This window comes from Patiria miniata, unplaced genomic scaffold, assembly GCF_015706575.1.
Source record: "Patiria miniata isolate m_02_andy unplaced genomic scaffold, ASM1570657v1 HiC_scaffold_5, whole genome shotgun sequence".
NCBI lineage: Eukaryota > Metazoa > Echinodermata > Asteroidea > Valvatida > Asterinidae > Patiria > Patiria miniata.
The window spans coordinates 3877786-3903659 of NW_024037072.1; the positions used below are offsets into that span (position 1 = coordinate 3877786).

General features: G+C 40.7%; 1 protein-coding gene across 1 annotated transcript; it reads left to right on the forward strand.

Annotated features, from left to right (window-relative positions):
- Nucleotides 1-331: 331 nt before the first annotated feature.
- On the forward strand, nt 332-8330 carry LOC119741471. The gene is made up of 17 exons (XM_038217229.1): nt 332-679; nt 823-1070; nt 1523-1719; nt 2090-2229; nt 2427-2686; nt 2894-3096; nt 3311-3417; nt 3560-3916; nt 4076-4441; nt 4622-4987; nt 5169-5540; nt 5765-6014; nt 6204-6433; nt 6597-7009; nt 7183-7288; nt 7409-7676; nt 7876-8330. The coding sequence occupies exons 1-17, from the start codon at nt 551-553 to the stop codon at nt 8025-8027; spliced, it is 4164 nt and encodes a 1387-aa protein (XP_038073157.1). The 5' UTR covers nt 332-550; the 3' UTR covers nt 8028-8330.
- Nucleotides 8331-25874: the final 17544 nt, after the last annotated feature.

Genomic DNA, 25874 nt, shown 5'->3' on the forward strand with positions numbered 1-25874 from the left:
TTGCTGAGTTCTGTCTATGCATTATGCAGCAGACTTCCAGTTCGTCATGGCGTCCAGCTGATACGATTGGTTGTTCGCCCCACAGTCGCGCCAACTTCCGTCGCGTCATCACCTTCCTCGTCTCCCAGTTGGTTCCTCGAAACTAATTCGATATTCATGAGCCCACTCGTCAGTTACTATGGAATGCGGCTGCACGAGACCTAGACAACGAACCAGACGACCAGAAAATTCAAGTGGAAAGAAAAGTGATATGTTTTGTCGGGCTCAAACACCTACGTAAATAATAAACAGTCTTCCGGTGGTTATGATCATAACTTTTACTGGGCAGGTGGTCTGGAGTGGTCACTGGCAAAGGGTATATAAGGCTTCGGTGGTGACAGGTAAGGGCAGAACAAGCGTAGACACCAAACAGTGCAAACTGAAGTGACAGTGAGACTAAAACACTCAAGAATATAAAACACTCTCCATATCGCTGTGACAACTTGACAACGTGCAGCATTTTTTGGAAAGTAAAAAGAATTGTCATTTGCAGCGGTTCAAAGCCACCACCATGAGGCGTGTTTTGCTTCTTGTCGTCTGCTTAGCAAGCTCGTTCATCGAGCCTGCAGTCAGCAGGAATGTTGGACATTACAAAGGAGGCTCCATCACATGGAAAGCAGACGAGGACAACCCGAGCAACGTAAGTAATTCAAATTTTGGTGCACGAAACTGATCAAGTTTGCTGACTTGATGACTACCAGTACCACAGTATAAAGTTTACCCTCGATGATTGAACACGGCAGTACAAATGCTCACTGCGGTATTTTTGTTTTCTCCATCCAGGTGGTCGTATTTTACCGTCTCAACTTCAGACACCATTACGAGAACGGCTACCTCCACACGCAATGCACCGACCAGGCTGTCCAGGACAGGTCGGTGCTGAACACCGAGGGATCGTTCCGAGTTGACGGCCGGTGGATCTCTTGGGCCAAGTACATATGCACGGACTATGACGATGAAATGGACTGGTCGGCTGGATACTTCATCATGCCGTACACGCTGGAGCCGGGTCAAACTAGAGTCGATGTCAAGTAAGAAAAAATCTTTAAGTTTGTCCTGAATTTCATTTGGTCAAAACTTGTATCCGTTGTTTTTCGTCTTCAACACTGATTGCATTCTAGCAGTTGAATTATTTCGTGCTAAGTCATCAGATATAATCAGTGTTGCAGTCGAATCCACCACAAGTCCTCACAAGTCCTCACAAGTCCTCACAAGTACTCCAGTCTAGAGGCAAGTCACAAGCTCTATTCAAATGACTGTGACAAACATATTTCCAAGTTATTGTTCTCCCCGTATTACTTTAATTATATTTAGTGACCCGAATTGTGAAAGGACTTGTGATTTACTTTTGACTGGCCTCGTGATGTGCTCGTCCACCACACTGAGTATAATAGCAGATTTGATTGAAGTTTCAAGAACAAATTTTCAATCTTTGCCAAGATTTCACAAATAAATTATCCCCTTCCCACCAACCTTCCCGTAGCTTCGAGGAATGCTGCTGGCCGACCACAGTGGGCAACAACGGTAACGATCAGGGTAACGGTCGAGGATGGAACATGGTGTCAACGGTGGACATCTCGCGGCGTCCTGACACGGGCTTGCCGAACAGCCCACCCGTAGCCGGTAGCTTCCCGGTCTACAGGCTGTACAGGGGATGCAAGTACACACGCTACATCAGAGGTAATTAGACTGATGTTGAAATGATTTCCATTGTCCGATTCCGAATGTTGGTGGTTTAATCAGAATTCTGTATATGCAGTAAATGGATATTTCATTTCATGTTGGCCTATCAAGAGGACTGTTGCCAAATATCGAATTGTATTTAATTGGTGGACCAACTGATACCTCTTGGTTAAAAATTTTTTTGTATGAGCAGTATTTGCGATGCATCTAGAAATGTATGAAGTGGTAAGCCAATCCCAAAATAGGCCAATCCTGTACAGAATATTATGATTTTACCTGTATGAGATGTTTTCATGAATCCCTGACCGAATCAAGAATATGGGTACCATTTAGTTAAGAGTACTTCTACTTTTGTCCTCAACGGTAGCTTGGGACGCCGATGGTGATGACCTGCGTTGTCGATGGACCGACCCGAACAGAAATGAGTGCAATGCCAACAACGGAGACATCTGTGGAGAACTTTTTGTCAATTCTGAAAGGACAAAGAAAGGCGCCATCTTGGAAGAGGTATGTACAACATCAATTCTTATCCATGTTTCGTTATATATGATTCTTAATGGAATTTCAATTATGGATTTAGTTTAATGTGCGGGTTATTGATGATACAAACAAATGCATGTATTTGCAACTGTGAATACTAACAACAGCATCAGTGGTAGATCAAGTGACTGAATCTTTTTGATAAATTTCCTCCAACTTTGTAGGACACCTGTAAGATTACGTTCAACCGCCGTAACCCAGCCGGCACCTACGCTGTGGCTGTGATGGTCGAGGATTACGCTCCTTCGGACCCCACCACCCCACTGAGCCGAATTCCCGTCCAGTTTCTGATCGAGGTCCATAACAGAGACGGCAAGTGTAGAAAGCCCGAACTACTCGGGGAAGACGGGACTTGTACCACCATCCCCGCCGGCAGGGAGACGCGAATCCCCCTCAGAGCTCGTAGCTCCTCTCCGGACTATGCGTGAGTTTATCCAGTCTTGTTGGCAACTAAAGAATGACTGAGATTTGACCCTGGCTTCTCCAAATATATATCACTTTTTTAATGAAATTTACCTATAAGTCATTGTAGGATCAACTAACCCATGGTTTGGCAAAAGACATGTTTTGGTATTTTTTTTTTTAAACTGTTTCCTCCACTTCTCAACTTTGTGTTTGTTTTCCACTGCAGTATCACTTCCTTCGAAACCATCAAGCCATCCGGCGTACATGCCTCCCCTCTGCGCAGAGTGGACGGGTCTAATGATGAATATACAGTGACCCTATCCTGGATCCCAACCAGGGATCAGATCGGACGTCACGTGATCTGTTACGAGGCCGAGGAAGACCATAAGTTCTCTAGTGACATGTTCTGCATTTATGTCAATGTAGTAGGTGAGAAGAAACACCAATTTTTGTCATTTTATCTGCTTTATTTCTCCATGCACTCCCGGTTCACCTCTAACCATTGAAACAAATGACACTAAATCATATCGGTCTCGAGTCTCTGGAAAACAAAGTAACGATATCCTGTAGAAGACGTATTTCCTTCCTTTTTAAGGTAAACCCTGTTAAAAACTTCCTGTTTTTGCTGAATCCATTTTTCCAGATGCAGCCGACTTTGGTCCGCAGTTGGCAGTTGATCCATATGAGTCTACACCGGCCCCCGGAGCCAGACTAAGAGGGGAAACCGTCACCATTGCATACAGCAGAGAGGTACCAATTATGTTTCCAATTATCATTGTTTCTAAAACTTGAGTTTAAACTTCAAAATGACTATAATAAAAACTGTTGTTTTTTAATGTGACTTTCGGCAACTTTTAGGACTGCATTTTAATGACAAGTTTTTTTTTAACAGATCCGGAAATCCTCAAGATCTGCTTTTATCTCCATCCTTGACGCCAGCAACAATCCCATCTACCAAATCGACTCTTCCTCATCTGAGATCACAGTCAGTGGAAAGACTATGTCTTTCTCCCTACCTTACGATCTTCCACTTCAGAGAGGGGTGGCTTACAAAGTCCGCGTGGATGAAGGGGCTGTGAAGAGTGCTATGGACTGCGAGGCGGCTCCTCAAGGCGACGAGTGGATGTTTGTCTTCGAGTCGTTCTGTGACGGTGACAACTCACCTCTCGATGTCTCTCCTGTCGATTCTGTGCCCGCTCCAGGAACTGAGATGTTTGGAAATGTTGTCAGTATCACATACAACAAAAAGGTAAGATATACCTTCTTTGCATAAGTATCTTCAAGTTAGAGGCTTTTGTCATCATCTTTGATTAAGACGTTGTTTGAGAAGAAGTTTAAGTTAGGTAATATCTTCAGCGGCTTGATAAACACTATATAATTGACCTTTATCTATTAATTATCTCTACAGATCCAAAAACCATCAACTAGCGCTTACATCACTGTCGTCGATCGCAGAAACACACCCATTTTTAGGATCGACACTTCCACAGCTGATGCAACAGTCAGCGGCAGGACCCTGAGTTTTTCGGTTCCCCTGACTCTTCCACTGGAATATCAGGGGTGGTACAGGATCCGGATCGATGAGGGTGCCGTGGTGAGTGCTCGGGCATGTGAGCAAGGCCTGCCGCCTATGGCGGAGTGGGACTTCGTCTTCGTCACGTTCTGTAGCGATGAGGAAGTGTATGAACCCCTGACTGTTTTGCCCAGCCAATCAGTGCCATCTCCAGGAGAGAACTTTGCTGGACAAACAATGATGATCAGATACAATAAAGAGGTACGTCCGAATGTTATGACATATTATTATTATTAGAATTTTTATTGATCATGCTTTTAATTTTTAAATTTTGGATAGTGATATTTACGCCTTTATGATTGATAAAGAGATGACTAAGATATGATTATTTTTATACGTCCATTTTTTTTAAACAATTGATATGCCGTTTTCATAATACAGATTCAAAAAGCAGCTGACTCGGCCTACATCACGATCTTGGACGCCTTCTACCTTCCTATTCTTCAAGTCGACACGTCCACCCAGGACGTCACTGTCAGTGGAAACACTCTGAGCTTCGTCCTGTCCATGGATCTTCCACTGCAGTTCGGAGGGGGTTACACCATCCGCGTGGACGAAGGGGCCGCGCGAAGCGCCCAAGATTGCGACCTCATCCCCCCTCCTTCGGCCGAGTGGGAGTTTGGTTTCGTCACGTTCTGTGCAGATGGTGGAGATTACGAGCCACTTTCAGTCCTGCCCATGGAATCATCTCCTTTCCCAGGAGAAAAGTTTGCTGGAAGAGTGATGAAGATTGGCTACAACAAACAGGTACATTTAACTCAAAATTGAGAATTTCCTTTCTTAGTACCAATCAATAACATTTAAAGTATTTGCCATCAGTTGAAATTGCTATTGTATTCTTTATTTCCATTTTACCAACTTTTTTTTCTTTACAATTTACCAATGTATTTAAGCATAGACTGAAACTTTTATACTTTTCCTTTAACAGATCAAGAAGCCCTTTAGACCAGCCTACATCTCCCTCTTCGACTCCGCCGACTCGCTCCTCTTCCAAATCGACGCCACATCTCCCGCTGTTTCAATCGTCGACGGCACCTCCCTCGGCTTCACCCTTCCCTTGGACCTACCCCTCGCATTCCAGGGAGTCTATAAGCTCCGTGTGGACGGCTGGGCGGCCGTCAGCGTTCTGGGCTGTGACGTCTCAAGACCGGACAGCGCAGAGTGGCGTTTCACCTTTCTGACCTTCTGCGAAGATGGAGGTGATAGCTTTGAGCCGTTGGCTGTCCTGCCCATGGAATCACTCCCGAGGCCCGGTGGAAATATCACTGGATATGAACTCAAGATACAGTACAACAAACCGGTAAGTTCTATTTGCAGTTTCTAACCCGACACTGCCATTTGTTAAAACGCCACTTTGAAATGTCAAGATGACTATTCCATTTAAATATCCTTTTAAAATTCCCGTTTCCTCAAGTACTACTTGTTATTAATTCACCATGGAAATTGTTTGGTATCAATAAAGAATGTATCGTGAAGAATATTTGCTTGACTTGAACTCGTTATCTTATTTGATCACATCAACAGATTCAGAAGCCTACGTCACCTGCCCACGTCAGGATCTTGAACTCAGAGGACTCGGCCGTTTACGAGGTGGATACCACTTCAGATGAAGTCACAATCGAGGGCAGCGCACTGAAGTTCTCACTTCCAGCCGCCGCGGCTGTCTTCTTTGGATCTGACTACAGGGTCATGGTCGACCAGGGTGCGGCAAGAAGCGCCATAGAGTGCGATACTACACTGTCTGACACGGCCGACTGGCGCTTCAAGTGGACTGGTAAGTTGGGGTTAAAATTTAGTCAAATTGGTACAGTTTGGTAAAACTTGATCTCTTGGTATATATGCCGTTAAAGAAACCGCAGTGGTTATGTTTTCATTTGAATTTGATTTTGTATTAGATGCACAATGCGAAACTGTCCTTATTTGTATGATTCTTATTTTTTGTCCTATTTTTTTCTTCGTACAGGTCGTAGATTGCCAGGGGAAATCATTGACAAGCCGGTGGTGAGCACCTCACCGCATGGTAACGCAGATTGCAGGGAAAACTTCATGCAGACCTTCGTGTCCAAACGCTTGGTGGGTGAGATTGATCCAGCATCCATGTACCTGAATGACAAGAGCTGTACTGGGAGACATTACAACAAAACTCACTACGTCATCGGGACGTCATACGATGCCTGTCAAACAGAGCCTGAGGTAATTAATGTTAATAACTTGATTCTGGCAAGAAGAACGATTAGCTGAAGTGGTTGGGAATTCATTTGCAAGCATACAAGATTCATCCGGCTAGAGACTCTATTTACTTTATCCCTTAGTTGAGTTTTAAACAGTTTTCATTGTTTCTTTGTCTTTTTAATAGGTGACAGGGAATGGCAGGAAAATGGCCTTTAGAAATGTCGTCTTCATCCCACCTCAGCCTTACACTCCCGGCAGCGAGATCACGCGAGATCACTTCATCGAGATCCACCTGACCTGTCACGTGCCCACCGACAGGGTCAGCTACTTGTCCTTTGACCCCAACGTCACCACTATCGTGTACTACGAGGAAGGTTACGGCAACTTCAACTTCTCCCTCAAGATGTACGAGGATGAGAGTTACAGACGGGCCTACCGGCCCAGGGAATTCCCCGTAGGGGTCCAGCTCAACCAAGCCATGCTCTTCGAGGGCCGTGTGACTTGCAACGGGGACTGTGACCTCATGATTGACACCTGCTGGGCCACGCCTACATCCAACCCCTTCGATCTCACCCGGTTCCCGTTTATTACCAATGGGTATGTATTAAAGCTTATATCAAAATATAATGTATTGGGCTGGACATTTTAAAACATTACAGCCATTTCAAATTGTATAGTCTTGATGACTTGTTTTTAGAGAAAGGGAATTTTTCTGTCGTAATAGTTTCGACAATGGTATTCATAAATGTCATATTTGTTTTTAACTTCAGATGCCCAATTGACGACACAGTTGTGCTGCTTGATTCCCCCTCAAGTCAAAAGGAACGATTTGCAATTAACTCCTTTGCATTCTTGGGCGACAACATCCACGGAACGGTAAGTAATAAGACTAGTTTAATACAAATCACATATCATTTTTCTGAAAGACCTTCGTGATCAGTGTCTCATTTTATCGAAAACCAAAATTTAACTATACGAAAAATTTTCACATTTCAGGTATACGTGCACTGTGACATGAGGATCTGTGACGTCAATGACCCCAACTCCAGATGCACCATGGGATGTGACTCTGAGGACCAATCACCTACCGAGGCGCCATCTGAAGATAACAATGAGCTCCGCCCAGAGGCACCTAGCCGAGGTGACGTACCGCACGGTGAGCTAGTGTTTGGACGCGGTAAACGTGACGTCAGCAGAGTAGGCTCCTCGTCAGCCGCTTATCCTAGCACCGGTGGCCAGCTGAGATTGGGTGGTGAACAAACTGGTAAGTAGTGGATTTTACAGTGCAGTTAAATATCAAAGTTTTTAAGTGAAAGTGTTGAATTACACACACTTGATGCTTTTCCAAGAAGTAAAATGTCAGTTTCTTGTTTTATTCAATCTTTGCCAAGCTCACTTCACCAAGTAACTCCACCAAGCTATTGGATTGTAACCATTATATTTTTTTGTCTTTTTGCCGACAGATGTCAAGTCAAACCAAAGTTTGGCCGTCAATCCAGACGTTGTGGAGATCGCAATGTTAGGAGCCATTATGTTGCTGTTGCTCGTTCTTGTGGCCATGCAGTGCAGACGGACAACTCGGGCGACAGGAAAAGCGTCTATGTCAGCGGTGTAATCATTACGCCCTATGTGGTCAGTGAAGGCCGGTTGTATCTCCATTTTATTTCAATGTTTCTGATTCAAATATGTATAAAAAGTACATTTGTGAGTATTAATCAGAAATGTTGCGTTCAGTACCTGCAATATAATTTGTTCCAAATGTCTTGCATCGTTACCAAAACAGTATTTTGTAATAATATTTTTGTAATCTTACTCTGTGCACGTATACGGCAATGTTGAAACTCGATACAATTCTTTCATATTTTCCTGTGCATTTTTATCGTGTCAGGGGCCGGTGGCAGTATCGACAACAATTTGGGGAAATGCAATTGTAATTTTCAGACTCCACATCTTCTGGTTTAAGGTTTTACGCATGCTAGATTCAGTGAGATTTTAATGTCAATGTTGCAATATTTAAGTTTTTTTTCTTTTCATGCTTCAGGAATTTTATAAATTGTTCAGACGTTATAAATTTAGAGTTATAAAATGTATAGTTCTTTCAACTGTTTTCACCGTTACTTCATTGTGATTTCAACGGGGTAAAGATATCAGTATTATGCTACAGCAGAAGTATTATGCTATCAAACTTAATGCAACAAATTTAACCTGTCTTTTGATTGCTATTTCGGCGGGAATATCTGTCAAATTTGTTAATTTTTTGTGAAGAAAACAATCGTTCAAAGACAAACTGAGCTTCTTGGAAAAGCAATAACAATAATTTGATACTGATTTAAAATAATTTGCTCCACATAAATTGTTTTGTCAAGTCGATCGGTGTTATGGCGATACGGTTTAGAAAATGACGTGCGACAATATTAATATCCATTGGCAGAAGTAAGATCGTTTGTTACCGAAAAGCTTTGATGTACTTTCAACTGCTGAAAAAACCAAAGCGAAAATTAACATTTTAAGCTAGATATGTAAATATTGGAATGTCGACAATTGTGGTGCAAGCATTATTGTACTTTGTGTAATCGTTGAGACCAAAGTTTAATTGAGTTCGGTGTAAGATAGCATCGAGCGATCATTTAGTATTTCACACCTTGACCAATGCTGCACTTAATATAATGACACTTAATTTGTGCAACTTTCAAGGTTTTTTTCTGTATAGTTGAAGTATAATACCAAATATTAGCATTAATGGTGATTTATTTTAATGATAATATAAGCAGTGCCAAACAATGCAATTAGTATTTGTTCAAGATTTGTACATACAAAAATGTGTATTCTCGCTATTCTGTGTATTATATAAAAAAAAACTTGCCGTTTGTACAGCTGATTACATAATTATTGAGCTTTTTCATCTTAAATAAAAATGAATGGAAAAAAAGAATGTACAACTATGAAAACTGTTTTTTTGTTTTAGCGTCTAAATGTGGCAATATCGTTGGAACTAAATATTAATAAATATATGATTGATTGCCTTTTAAGGGAACAAACCTGAAAAAAGTACGAACATTTCACATTCACATTCCAAACTAAAACCACTACACTGCGCCGTGAAAATCGGCATATATTTCCCAAAATACATGATAATGGTCAACTTTGAAGAGCGCCCCGTTTGGAAGATGAGTACCCCACCCCCGCTTTTTGATTTAACGGAGGCCAAGTGTCCGGAGAAAAAAAAAATCATGTTCCACACAAGCTCGGCGGTAATGATTTTTCTATGCATCGGGAGCCCAAAATAATAGGGTCGAACGCCAATGAGAACCAAAGAAATAAAAGGGATGCCTATCTGTTTAATCCTAATCAACGGATTTAATTAACAATAGCTTAAATATGCGCGAACTAGTTCTCGCACGTTTAACCCCTAAAACAAATATGCGTATATAGGTTTGTCCGTTAAACTTGAATAGCGCCCTCAATTAACATAATTACAAAATTGTAATATTATTTTGCAATATTTGCAGGTTGATTTTCCTTAGGGGTCTGAATTTTCAGGCTATGGACTATTTTGAAAATAATGAAGCCATTTTGTGGTAAGATGTAGTTGATATACATTATGTCTTTACTGACCAAGCAGCTCAGCATAATAGTCACGACACACAAGTAAAGGTGGTATGAGAGGCAACATGCTCTGATGTATTTGGCCGGATAAACATCTGGTGGGCCCTGTGCCTTTTAATAGCTTTTCAAAAATGAGTTCAAGTTCCTCATAGTTACTCAAAATGCAAATTCTGACGGTAAACATAAGATTTCATTCTTGATTTCGTTGTAGCTTCCAATGGCATTAAATGGACAGCTACAAAAAAAAAAACCTTTAAGTAAAACGTGCATAACTTCTAATAGCATGGATCAATTTCAGTATTATTTTGTTTAGATTAGTCGAAGTACATGCTATTTGCGGTTTAAGAAATGCTTCATTTGGTTTTCAAGTTTGAATACTTTTTAAGAAAAAAAAACATACATTAATATGGGTCACGTTCTTTTGACTCACACATACATCGGGAAACGGAGTTAATATATCCTGTTAACTGTTAAGACTGTTCTTTAAAAGTAGTCACGTTTTTGAAAATAATGAGGATGACGCTGCTAATGCTTGTGTATATATACACTTATAAAGCATTAAGTTTTGGCGGCATAGGCCTTTGGTTTCGGTTTTGACGTGATGGTACCTAATGGTTAAAAAAAACATAAAAGAATTAAAGCTTGGGCATTTGAAATTCGACAAAAACTTGATGTTGTGTTTGTTTATCCATGAAAGCCTTCTTGAGTTCCCTCCTCTTCCTCAGATCCAATTTGTTTGACCTTCTTTCTATACTGCACCACACAGCAGATAAGAGTGAACAAAAGTAAGAGCAGCAGGCCCCCTCCAAGCCCACAACCGATGTACAGCCATAACAGGTTCACTGCTAGTTGGCAGTTGACACCGATGTGCATAAACTCTGCGTTCTGAGGGCAGCTATAAAGTATATAAAAAAAATAATATTAAAAACAAAATACTTGTTTTAACATGCGAAGAGTTTGTTTCCAAAACACGATTTATCCATTTAAAACATAATGAAAAAAAGTTGTAAAGATATCAAAACTTATAGAACATGACAGTTTTGCGGCTGAATTCTTAAGTTGTGTTAAACTTATTATACTAGCTGATGTCAAAACTGACTTTGGGCCGGGATTCTAAAAGGTGTAACAAAATGCCGTTTATCGAATTTTGGAAACAAACGGAAAAATTGCTTAAATAACCACGATATTAATATAGTCATCAACTGCTTTTTTCTCATAGCTTAATGAAGATATGAAATAAGCTAACTTGTTTTATGCTACAATACCATTGCGAAATTTGGGGTCTTCAACTTCATTCCAAATGCTTATTTAGAATAACCAATAAATTTCCGCACACAAAAATCTCATGACCAAAAAATTGAAAACGACATTTGAATTAGTGTATATTTTGAACGTTATTTGTTTAAACGTATTGTATTTGATACAAGTTACAATAGGAAAATCACAACACATATGTTTTCCTTTCCCAATTTTGATAGACCTTCACATTTATTGTGAATATGTTAATATTGCAAGCCGAGTCACTCCTCTCTCTTCAAAAAACAAACTTCTCCTTTTACTTGTGATTTATTGTTTGCAACAAAACGTCTGTGTTCCTATGCATTAACAATGCACTGCCATTCACTTCCGCCACAATTATGAACCATGCGCATGCGTGCATAAATTAGATGGTGTTATACAAAAAAAATGTTATTCGTTTTATATTAATGTACCTGCAAGACATAATTCCATCAGAATCTTGAGTGCACGTGCCGCCGTTGCAGTAATCTGCTTCGACTTTGCAACTTGCTCGGCAAACAAAATAGCAGGAGTTGCCCTCTCCCACTTCATCTATTACTAATCCCGTTCCACATGTTGGTGGCTCCGTGTCACACATGTTGGTTTCATCTGCAAAAATATTGTTAATCATTGCTTGGTGATTATTGCTGGACTTCAAGGGCTAGAGAATGTCCGATGATCGACCGACCGATCAATTGAGTCACTGAGCATACCGGTGTAGCGTGAATATCCGTGAAATAGGGATTCATTTGTAGTATTGCACATGCGTAAGTACGATAATATGCTGGTTTTAGGATCATATGGAAGAGTGATCTGTCGCGTGCGGGGGATTAACCAATAATAGGGAAAAGGGGTCCGATTTTCATAGGAGTCGGATTTTCATGTGACACCGGTAATGTCTTAATTGGCTCTTTGGGGATACCGCTCCACTAGGGGAAAAGCCTAGACCCGTTTGTCTACAAACAAATTCAGAGAAAGGGTGCAAAGGTTATCATCGGCTTCGGCCTTTACTTTTTTTGGGGGGGGGGGGAGGACACAATACAAACAACTTTGAAGATGTACTGTCAGAGCGTGCTCTTCCACAAATTGTTTTTTTCATTCTCCTTACGGAAATTCAAATTGTATGTTTTGTTTTTCCACATTCAGGGGCGGAGTTATATCAGGAAACGGGGGAGGGGATGAACGGGGTTTAAGTGAAAGCGTGCCGATGGCCCGCTTGGCGATGTTGCGATGCATTCTCCTGCATTCTAAGGCAATCTGAGAATAAACTTAGCATTCCAATATTTTTGGACTCATTTTCATCATTAGTCAGCGTCTGAACGGCAGGGTTGCAGTCCCCCCCCCCCCTCCCCCGATCCGCCACTATCTACACTAAGCTGTTGACTGGTTCTCGATCCCTACATTACCAAAGCTGATAGTGTGGCGGAAACCAATGTACCCCTTCGAGAACCGAATGATTATCGGGCCGAATTTTTAAGGAAATTTTATAAAGTGACCACTGTCTTAACTTACCGAGAGCCCTTTTTTACGGTTTTTGCTTGGCTCTTCTATTTCCCTTTTTTTTGAGGGGGGGGTCGAAAACTGAAACAGCACGTACACAGTACATGAACTTTTTAAGACATATTATATTTGGTGAGTGGTCCCGATGTATTCTCTGACCTTGAGGTGCTTGACATGTACTGCACTCCGGCGCTACAGGGAGACCTCCCAGTTGCCCCGCCTCCACAGCCTGCGCAACAGTCGCACGATACAGATCCAAAGCCGATATTCCGCGCTGAGAGGGCGACATTTTTGCATAGTCGTAGATTGCTTGGTGCTGAAAGATGACACTTCCATTTCTGTTAAGAATTAAAATTGAAACGAAATTGTTTTTGAAGTTGGGATTTGATTGGTCGAAGTTTTGTAATTTATCATTTCTTCCTGCCACGCCCACATAGCCCTTAACCAATGAATCTGGTTTTGTGGTCAGTACGAACTCGTCCATAAGTTCTTCTGACACAGTATTTTTGGAAATGACGCGTTTGTATGAATTAAAAATCATTGCAACTATACAGATGTTCCGTATAATCACCAAACATTACTTCGAATCGACGAATAGAACCTCGGGAAACCAATTTACGAAGTCTCAAATCTGTCACACACACAATAGTTTATAGGATTGTACAACTCACCTCAGATCTGTAACCTCGACCTTCTTAAAACCTGCCAAACGTTTGTACTCCATTTCGACCTGTAATACAAAAGTAGAAGCTCTAAAATAAGATACAGACAGTGGCGTAGCCACGGGGGGCGTGGGGGCGACATGAAACCTTGTCGCCCCCAGTCGTCCCCCCCCCCCACTGAGATTTTGAGCCTCTAAAAAAATTATCATTGATCTACATGACGCCCCCCTATGAAATGTCCCCCCCCCCCCCAGCGCCCCCCCCCCCCCCCCCCCCCTGAAAAATTCCTGGCTACGCCACTGGATACAGATAACGGGAATCAATATTAATGCGATCTTAAACAGTTTGAAAAACAATTGAAAGTTGAACAAAGAAAAAGGCTTGAGCGGTGTTTAAACCTGCGACCTCGGGGTTACCGTTCCAGCGCTCTACCAACTGAGCTGTCCTAAGTTTTCCATTTGTCAATGTCAGGGGCGCTATAGTCAGAAGACACTTTGTAAAATCAACGCGACACTATACTGTTATGACATGCTTGATTTTACAAAATACACAAATTTTCGCCTCATATAAGGTTTGATGAAAAAAGGAGATATACTGGTGAGTTCCTCTGATTCATTGTCTTGACATGAAATAAGGCAACCATAATGTTTTAAAATGTTCTTAAATTTAGGAAATGTTCTAATGTTTTTTTTTCAGTGCCATGCTTACTCCAGCTATGAATATTTTCCGAAGCTCTACACAAGCCGTTGACTCTTTATCCACAGCGGGTTCACATTTTTGTCCGTCAATTTCATCCGTAATGACTTCTATTTCGATTGATACTTTCTTCTCAAAATCTAGGAACAACAAATATAGGTTTGTATTGTTTCGGTTCGCGGTAGCACCATGTGTTAATATACTGTCGCTCAGTAGTTACTTGTCTTTGCTCTCAACGTTTCGACTAGCCTGCTCTAGTCATCGTCAGGAGACTGATCAGAACTACAACTACTCAGCGAAAGTTGATAGTATGCAAGACAAGTTCTTTTCAAAACTATATAAATATCTATATAGGCCTACTGAGCGACAGTATAGTTGGGTGTAATTACCACAAACCGAAACGATATTGATACTCCACCATGCAAAGCCAACCCCAAAAACAGTCTATCAGATCGGCAAAATGGGATAGGAATTTACAAATCGTGTTTTTTAGAAAGGCTACAAGACCATGCAGCCGTGTTTTGGGATTACAAAGAGATATTTCCATATCTTGATTATTACTTTGATTATTGGGCAAATTTAAATGTAAACTTTACCAGGATTCAGCCTTACCGATATGCTGCGATGCAGAGTGTTATTTAAACATATTCTTTATTTCCAGTGCATATGGGGGGGGGGGGGGGGGCAATGGTTGTACCCCTTCCTTTGACTTACCATTGAGCAAGGACCCTTTTGGAGGAGCTGGGTATTCGTCGTCGGGTAGAGTGGGAACGGGCTCTGAAAAGAACATAGAACGGAGAGCAGAAAAGTTAGCAACAAAAAAGGTCAGCAGGCATAACTGATATCAATGTAGTATACAGCAATCTTAGTTCAGGAAATGGGAAGAAACTGCCACGCCCGCAAATAACGTGACATTGTTACAGCGCAAACTTCGTCGGTAGTAGGCCTATTCGCTGAGCTGAAATGCGCATGACCTTTGTATGGCCCGTCTTCAGATTTCATCAAAAAGATTGATATGAGAAAGCTATTTTGGCATATATAGTCAATATCTTATATTTTGAGGTTTGCACAAGATTTGATTTAAAGGCATTATAGGATCATTTGCTTTACGTGCCAAGTTGTGTTCATTTGCACTAATAACATCACTCAAAATCAAATCCAAAGGATAACGCTCTCAACCTAACCGAAGTTTAAGCTCAGTGGATATTACATACTTCGAGAGAACATTGAACAAAAAAAAACACATGCACGCCTTCGGACCACAGAACACAATTTCGTCAATAGCACCCTTCATTTCTAAAATTAGTTCATTGGCTGATCTTTAGAAATCACCTTGATTTCTTGTAAATGACAGTAAGTATAGATTAGGGTATTGATTAAATGGAATTACATTTATTGAAATGGAAAATGAATTACAGTTCACTATATGTAATTCCATTCGATAATAACACCCTGTTCTGTGTTTCCTTTTATTTATTTCATTGTCCAGAGGCCCATTGTTAATATAAAGCACTGTGTTTGTAGTGTTTTTGGGTAGTCACAAAAAAGGCCTGTTACTTTCTCATGAATGGCTGAATGTCAGTGAAATTTGTACTAAATGTGGTCAATACCCAGACCAAATGTTGGCCGAAGAGAAAAAAAAATCTGGTTACTTTTGTTACAAACGGTTATACAACTAAAAATGTAGTAACCTACTGATAACGTATTACCAACCGATAATGTCACACAAATTGACCGATATTGTATCACTAACCGTAACAAAAATTGACTGATACTCAGAAGTGGGTTGTAAATGTTATTACACTATCGGTCAAATTTGGTTACATAATCGGTTAGGACGGATAAGGTAACATTAGGGACTGATAAAGTACATTTTACTTCACCATCAGTCAATTTTGTTGCATTATCAGTTAGTGATACAGTATTATGTTTTGTGACATTATCGGTGTCTGATATAGGCCTACGTTATCAGTTGGTTACTTTTATCAGTTGTAACAACCTTTAATTCCCGTTGTTGTGGGACACAAGAATATATTAAGGTGACATATTTTTACTCACCGTGAAGGACTGACTAGCTATTTTTATAAAGCAAAGTAATATTCATTTTCCAAATAAAAATACATTCATTGACCAGACATTCCTTTGTGTATTTGACCATCTGGGGTTTTACAGTTTCCAAGTTCATACCTCCGCAGTTTATTCCCGTCCACTCATCAGTGCATTTACAAGAGCAGGCATTCCTGTCCATTTTGCCCCCATTCTCGCACGGATCACCGCTGGGACAAACTGTATCACGAAAAATACAAAGTATAGGTTTTTATATTTCATATACATATTTACATCTATAATTTAGGTGAACATTGACGAGGAAGTCAGCTGTAAAATCGCCAAAGCCAGTGGCGCGTTTGGACGGCTACGATCCAACGTATGTGAACGAAGGGGCATCAACCTAAGCACTAAGGTCTACAGCAGTGTCTACAGCAGACATGCGGGATGGCTTAACCACTCCTACACAGTCTGCCTCCGCAAACTGATGAGGATGAGATGGCAGGACAAGATTCCTGACACAGAGGTTCTCTCTCACGCCGGCATGCCCAATATCCACACCCTCCTATGACACGTTTAGGCATGTGGATGACCAGAGGCTCCCACAGCTATATGGGGAACTGGCAGAGGGCAGCCGTGCCGTCAAACGACCCACGTTCCGCTTCAAGGACAATCTGAAAACCGCCTTGAAGAGCCTTGAAATAGCCGTCGAAACTTGGGAAAACCTGGCAGCATGCAGACCGGCCATCTTGGCGCAGCCTGACAAAGAGAGGAGCAGAGCTCGCCGAGCAGGGTCGCAGAGCTGTAGCTGAAAACAAGCGCGCAGCAAGAAAAGCCAGAGCAGCCAGCTCGTCAGCCCATCCATCCGCTGCGGCACAATAACGCAAGATGTGGCAGAGACTTTCGCACCCGGACACACTCTAGCAACAGTTGAAGTTGTGGTCATGCATCATCATGGACGAACATCAACATCATATATTTTATTTATATCTAATATATCCCATTCTGTAGAATCACGAACGCATCGGTTTTGAAACTCTGGTTCCACGCCTGTGGCATAGCTGTAAATACGACCATATCACGTTGGACCTACTTTTCATGGGCAACATTTTGGTTTGGAAAGAAGTTTTGAAGTTCATTTCACACATCATGTTCGCCGAGAGGTATTTGTGTTGTTAAAGATACTTCCCGCTGTTGTCGATCTCCTAATAGTGGAATCCGGCGGCCATGGCTTTACTGCAGTGGTGTCACGTTCACGCGCAAACTGCACGTGTATAAAGACAGGCGAGAGTGCATTGTGGTGTTGCCTTATTCACGAGTCGCGTTGGTCATGTTGAATTGAAAGTGAGGTAAAATCTTCATTTTTGGAACTTGGGCAGAGAAATGAAAGCAAGAACATTACTAAATAATTCAAGTCTGCTTAAAATGAATAATTAAATTTGTTTAATTAAACATTCCCTAATGGTTTAAGCCAGATTTTAAAAAAAAATTGAAAGTAAAATAAGGCTGCACAAATAGTCTGGCGCCATCCCATTCAACAAATAACAATTGATGAAATACATTCAGGGAACACGACCAAAATGGCACGACCCATTGGTAGGAGCGCGGATCTGTGTGTGTGCCGGATTTGTCTATATGTCCCACAGAGCCAATTTCAGGAAAACTGTTTCTTCAACCCTGACTAAAATGAACTGATTACCACAGAAATCATTTAAAAATACTTTTTGAGGCTTGATATTTAAATTTTAAGTTTTCTCTCATTACACATTATTGTTAAGACAAACACCAAACTGCATGGCCAGTGCCTTAAATTTAGTTGCAGCGAGGTAAGGATTACAACACCCAGAAGGCAGAAGTACGCACCTGTGCAAAGAAGACCAGTATACAGGTTAAGGCATTCGCAGCCACACGTTGCCTCGTTTTGATACTGTCCTCCATTCTGACATTCCATACAATCTGGCAAGGTAAAAGTAAAAACAAAGTCAGTAAATTCAGCAATTTCCTATTAAAAATGTTGCTTACATAAATCACATTGAATAAAAACATCATCGCGATTTCACATCCATGTCAGCTGTTCGGGGCCACACATGAAGTATTTCTCTCTTGTTTTCACAGATTTTATTCAGGTAAAGGCACACGATGCTTCTTTTGTATTTAAACAGGCATCGGAAATGATAAAAAGAAATATACTCACGCATTATACAACCCAAGGAAACGGAATCCTCGAAACATTAAAGCAACTGTGTTTATTTTTAGGTTTGAAATCATTACACCTGCAGCTGGTATATGAATGGTAAATATACCCACTCTATAATTATACACGTGAAGGTGTGATAGAGGTACATTGAAGAATACATCTCATCTAACCAAACTCATCTCTCCAGATTCAGTTTCTTTCCACTCATTACGCTCTAACGATAAAGGCCTATACAGCAAACTGTGAACGACATGCCAGGGTTCTGGACAGGGTTTGCAGCATTCCATGCAAGGCAAGCACACAAGCAGGTATTGTGAAAAAGTTTGCTTCGTTCAGGATGATCTTTAGAATCAAATGCGTCAAAAATGCGCAACATTTATGTAGGCTACCTGCACAAAAAGGTGGAAGGAATCCCTCTAAGCAAACACAGGCACAAGTCTGTGTGTTTTGATCCGTCTCTTCATTAAAGCCCAAGTCCATCATTTACAGCTATTCAACTTAAAGTAACTGGCGTAATTATTGTTGAAAAACATACTTGGTTGGAAGATAGTAAGGGGACTAAACTCCCTGTGAAATTATTCTTTCTAGCAAGCTGTCTTTTTGCTGAAATCAACGAAAGAAGGCCTTTCCAACGGTGCGTCTTAAGAAGCACCGTTAAAAATTTCTGTTTAGTAGTTCGTTTTTTATTCGGCGAAGCGCGCGCAAGCGTTACGTTGGCACGATGTACTGTATTTCGTCGGATCAGTGCGCGACATCGCGTAGCTGCAATCGGCTAGTGAGAACGTGTCTCAGACGCTGAATTCAGGCCCAATTCAAAACAAGATTCAGCAATATTTGATTTGAAATCAAGATCCTAGAATGTTGTTTTTTCTCGAAATAAACAGCTGAAGCTGAGCTGAAACTTCATCAGGTTAGTTGTTCAGCACCCTGCTTTAGATTTTGAGCACTTTTGTTGCTTCAAACGAACAAAATGCACAAATTACAAATGATGGCCTATATCTTTAAGACAGGGCAAGCAATCTGACGAGAGATTATAAAGATACAACACTGTTGACGAAGTCAAATGAAAAAAAAAGAAACCGCCAAGTGCCACCTGCCTATATTTTGTTATGTCACCCGTACCACCATTCGGCAGTCAGTGGCTGCCATCCAAAGCTTGTAGAAAATTCCGTTGCTTTTTACCAACCCCTTAATCACACAATTTTGAATGTGGTGAGTTATATACTGTCTCAAAACGACACAAAACGAATACCTTTTTCAGGGAGTTGCAAACGTCCAAAGTCTTACAAGTATCTATTATTCCTTTGATGTAAAACATAAAAATGGAACTTTCCTGAGGAGGAGAAAATATTTTGTAAAACACACGGGTTTACAGCTTCAATCATTGCATGGTATTACCACGTGAATTTTACCTGAGCAGGTCGGTCCAGTGAACGGACTCGGGCACTCGCAGGTGCAAGTAGCCTCGTCCAATGTTCCACCGTTTTCACATCTTGCTCGACAAACTAAAAAAAAACAGAACACTAATTCACTTAGTAATAACAAAATTTATCAGTCTCCTGATGACGAACAGAGCACACTGTCGAAACGTCGAGTTAAACAGCTCGTTCTTCTCAGAACCATAAAAGTCAATAGAGATATTTTTCACGTGGTATTAAAGAAAACCTACCATTCTTTGTTCATGTCCATCATGCAAACCTATTCAAGTTCCATTTAAAAGTGATCAAGATTTGCCCTTTTAAAACCTGTAATTACTAAAAACCACAATTACAGATATGAAGTGGCGCACACGTAAGAGGACTTGGGAAAACAAGCACCATTGACAACGAACATGTTCAAACTTCATAAGGAAATGAAAACCACACTCCAAGAGAGAGAGAGATCTCAATTCAAACTATACAAATGTGAAATCAAAACAGGATATCAGACTCTTTAAACAAAAAAAACTTCATTGGGCCTAAACTACTTCACACCGAAACTTACTGCTTCTGATGCTCTTCACAATAGTTTCAAGTCGTTTTCAATCGTATTAAAAAAAACCTAAACCCGCTGGTTTGTTCCAAAAAATATCACTGGTGCAGCTACAACTCATCGGCGCAGCCAAGGGATAGGCGAGGGCTTTTTACCAACCCCTTAATCACACAATTTTGAAAGTGGTGAGTTATATACTGTCTCAAAACGACACAAAACGAATACCTTTTTCAGGGAGTTGCAAACGTCCAAAGTCTTACAAGTATCTATTATTCCTTTGATGTAAAACATAAAAATTGAACTTTCCTGAGGAGGAAAAAATATATTTTGTAAAACACACGGGTTTACAGCTTCAATCATTGCATGGTATTACCACGTGGATTTTACCTGAACAGGTCGGTCCAGTGAAAGGACTGGGGCACTCGCAGGTGCAAGTAGCCTCGTCCAATGTTCCACCGTTTTCACAGCTTGCTTGACAAACTAAAAAAAAAAAACAGAACATCAATTCACTTAGTAATAACAAAATTTATCAGTCTCCTGATGACGAACAGAGCACACTGTCCGAAATGTCGAGTTAAACAACTCGTTCTTCTCAGAACCATAAAAGTCAATAGAGATATTATTCACAGGGTATTAAAGAAAACCTACCATTCTTTGTTCATGTCCATCATGCAAACCTATTCAAGTTCCATTTAAAACTGATCAAGATTTGCCTTTTTAAAACCTGTAATTACTAAAAACACACATTTACAGATATGAAGTGGCGCACACGTAAGAGGACTCGGGAAAACAAGCACCATTGACAACGAACATGTTCAAACTTCATAAGGAAATGAAAACCACACTCCAAGAGAGAGAGAGAGAGAGAGATCTCAATTCAAACTATACAAATGTGAAATCAAAACAGGATATCAGACTCTTTAAACAACAAAAACTTCATTGGGCCTAAACTACTTCACACCGAAACTTACTGCTTCTGATGCTCTTCACAATAGTTTCAAGTCGTTTTCAATCGTATTAAAAAAAATCTAAACCCGCTGGTTTGTTCCAAAAAATATCACTGGTGCAGCTACAACTCATCGGCGCAGCCAAGGGATAGGCGTGGGCCATAAAAATATCATTACCCCCCCCCCCCCCAACCTGGTTGCCTTCCCCCTCTGGAAATTTGTAAGTCGTATAAGTGACCACGATTAATGTTTAACAGAAATTGGGCGCCCCCACTTTAACATTCAGTCCCTCCCCCACTCGCCTTCCCCCTATTGTGTGAGCTACAACTTGTCCATTTTGTTTGGCATTTAATTTACTTTCCTTACCTTCACAGAGGTCTCCTTCGAATAAGCCTGGACACTCGCAGATACAGTCTTCATTCTGATTGCCACCATTCACACATTCCTGGCAACCTGTGAGGATCATTAATGAAACAATACACCATTGGTTCCGTGCATAGGGGGACGTAACAGTCTTTAGAAACAGTTTCCTCTTCAGCAGTCAAGAAATTTCAATCAGTCACTCATTTTTTTTTCTTAAAAAAACTGATTTTGTTCGTATGTTTTCCTAAACAATTTACTTAGATTTTGTGTTTTTTTTGTGCAGCCTAATTTGAAAATCCAGAATAAATTTGTAAATAAGGAATAATAAAAAAAAGATCCAAGATAAAAACTCTCGTTAATGAAACTCGTTACTCTATAAACCACAAGGATGCTTGAGTTAAAAACAAAATAAAATAAAAATGTATCATGTAAACACTTGTTGAGTGTACATCCATCAAAATATTGTCACAATAATATGCATATCATCGTGTGCTTAGACGGAAAGTCTTACTAATTCCCTGACTGTATGTACCCAGTGAGAGCTTAAAGGAATTACAGCCTCACCAGAGCGCCACAATGGCTTGGAGGAAGAGCGAAACGAAAGCCAGCAAACACATACTCACCAGAGCAGATAGGAGGTTCGAAGCCTTCACTTGGACATTCACATCGGCAGTTTTCAATGTCTTGGAAAGATCCTCCATTCATACAACCCTTGCAATCTGTATTTTGATAATCGTAAATTAATAATTGGTACCATTGTATTCAGTCTGACACTGAGTCAAAACGGGTTCACTGAGGAGCAACGATGTTTGTCTAGAATTTCAATCAAATTATGTTGGATATATTTTGAAGGTTTGAATGGTCAAGATGTAGCAACACGATTAACTCTTATACCGCCCCCGCATTCTATGGTTTTATTGTTTCATGAAGAAGTAAAATAATATACAATGTAGGCCTAATACATTTTAATACAAATGCAAAGGGTTTAAGTTTGCACCACCTAAAAAAATCTTTTGTAAGTTTGTGAGGTTCTGAAAAGAACCGAGGAAACTCAACGTTTCGGAAAGTATGCTCTGTCCGTTGTCAGAATTATATTGGTAAAATACAGATTAAAATTGCATACCCATTTTAACACCATTATCGACCCAAATTTGTTACGTTTTTCCTGCGTCGTTTCGAACAAACCCATCATTGCATCATTAAATCTTGAATAAAATCACACAAGATATTTGCAGAGTTGCTGTGAATTCGCTCCTGAAAATGAAAACATCAATAAACCTAGTAGTTTAATGTTTGTGTTATCTAGCCGCATATATTATTCAGCATTTGGTTGTTACGTATTTAAATACAATGGAAAACAACTCGGGTTAGCCTTACCGTTACAAACTGCTCCTTTGAAACCAAGATTACATTTACACGGGTACGCTGTGCAATCACAGTTAGGGCCTGGTGAATATGGAACGCACTCATCCCCATCAACAGCTACAAATTAATACATAAAAACATAATTGATATACAAGGTGACCCACAAAAATGAAGGGATACTATGAACAAACTATAAACTTAATGGCCATAATTATGGTTTTGTCATAAACTAGGGGCTGTTAGATTTCCATTGATATCTTGCACACATACGTAAGGCATGCACCACAGTTTCCGTATTGTGCTAAACTTGGGCGACGAGTTGCATGACGTGGGGAAGTTGAACAAGTTGTTCACAAAACGTCAATGTCAAAACTTTCTTACAGATAAATTTGGGGGTTTCCTCCACAACGTTCTTTTTATGTGGGATGCCTATAGCACTAATTATATTCTATGTTTCAGCAGACAGCAGAAGTCCTAAATCGATACTTGTAGGCATCACCCAAACAGTTAGGTCCACTTCGACCCTCCGTACAAACACAGTCCTGTTTGTTCTCGTCACAGTTGCACGAAGCGACAGGGTTTCCTGGACAACTCTCTCCATCAACTATTGGGAGCAGAAAAAAATATTTAAGCAAATTAAAGATATCAACAATGGACAAAAGCGTCAAGTGGGATATTCAAACGAGATGACACTGACCAAAAAAATCTACAGAAAAAAAACGGAAAGAAGAGTGCGTTAAAGACTTCATGTACTCCCCCCCCCCCCCACCCCTTTTTGGTTAGAATATGTTGGGGTGGGGTGGGTGTAATGGGCTGGGTTGCGTGGGGTTTGTACGGGGTGATTGGGTTGGGTTGCGTTTGTTTCTGCATTCATCGGGGGACGTTGAACACAGAGGGTCCACAATTCCCGAAAGTTCACAACTGACGATCGAGTACAAAACATTTGGAAGGTCTTTCTAAAAAGTTAAACGTACAACAAAAAGAGGTAAAATAGGGGGTCCACGATTGAAGGTAAATACACAGTTGGGTTGGGTATAATTGTAGCTTGGCTTGGCTTGGCTTGGCTTGGCTTGGCCTGGCCTGGCCTGGCCTGGGCTGGCATGACTTGGGTTGGTTTAATTTGGGTTGTTTTTTTGGTTGGCTTTTGGTGCATGATTCTTTCGAAACCTCTTCTCAAGACAGTGCAAAAGTTGCATGATAATACTGACCTGTTACAGTGATGGTGAAATCGCACGACTCACTGTTACCGGCTTTATCAGTTGCCGTGCAAGTCACCGTAGCAGTATTTGCGAATTCCGATCCCTGCTGGGGTTCACATAATGTGTTTAGTGTTCCATCGACGGCATCATTTGCCGTTGAAACCCAGGTTACACTGGCTGTGGGTTTGCCCTCGGCCACATTCACACTTCGGTCGCTCGGACAAGTGATCATTGGGGCTTCATTATCTAGATGTAAAAAAAAGTTAGCAAATTCAGCAGTTTCCTATTACATGTACATGTACAACTTTTGCTTACTATAAATAACATTTGATAGAAAACAAGATTTCACATTCATGCCGGCTGTTCGTGTAGTATTTCACATTTTTTTCACACATATTACTCAGTTAGGCCTAAGTTACACGACGCTTCTTTTGTATTCAAACAGGCACGGAATGAAGGTTGGTATTGAGAAAAACAATACTCACGCTGCTCCTATAAAACACAAGGAAACGGAATCATTGAAACATTAAAGCAAGTGTGATCATTAAGATGTTTGAAGTTATTACACCTGCAGCAGGATATAAATGGTAAATATACTCACTCTATAATTATACACGTGAAGGTGTGATAAATATTAAAGTATACACCTCGTCTAACCAAAATCATCTCTCTTGATTGATTTTCTTTTCTACTCATTGCGACATAGTCCTATACAGCAAACTGTGAACGACATGTCAGGGTTCTGGACAGGGTCTGCATGGGTAGTTCCTTGCAAGGCAAGCTGGTATTGTGAACAACAAAAGTTTGCTTCGTTAGAGATGATCTTGAGAATCAAATAATGCGTAAACAAATCGTAGTACTAGGCCTATACTCTGTACCTTCACACAATGGTGGGAGGAATCCTTCCAAGCAAACACAGGCACAAGTCTGTGCGTTTTGATCTGTTCCTTCGTTAAGACAGGGCAAGCAATCTGACGAGAGATTATAAAGATTCAACTGCTGACGAAGTCAAATGAATTTTGTTTTCATGAAACCGCAAAGTGCCAACTGCATATATTTTTTGATGTCGCCGTACCACCATTCAGCGGTCAGTGGCTGCCATCTAAAGCTTGTGTAAAATTCCATTGTAAAATTCCATTTCCTCGATGGCAAATACCAATGGAGTCAAACTATTTTTTGTTACGAGTGCCATTTGATGACTTAATTATTAGGTAACTCAAATCGACCATGGGGCCCGGAAAAGGAGAAAGGTGTGGAGCAAGGGCGTCAATCGCTTCTCAAAAGTGTGGGAGGGGGTACATACCTTGATCAGAACTAATGCAAGCGCGAAGCGCAGCCCTAACGGTGTGGTTAATTCGGGTCCCCAAAAGAGTTGGTTCCAAAAATTACGGCGTGGGGTTCGGGGCCCCCAGGCCTTAAGGGTCCCGAAAATTGTTTGGTTTCTAGATGCTCTGTGGTGCGATCTGAGGTAATTTCTGACCACTTTAACCAAATCTTTTTCAGGAAAAGATGGTAGCGTACGCAGTGCCTGCCTTTATTTCGAGGTCACTTTAAAAAAAAAAAATTTTTTTTTTTTTTTTTTTTAATAATATAATTGTTTTGGTTCGACCTGACACAATACCAGTTTAAAAC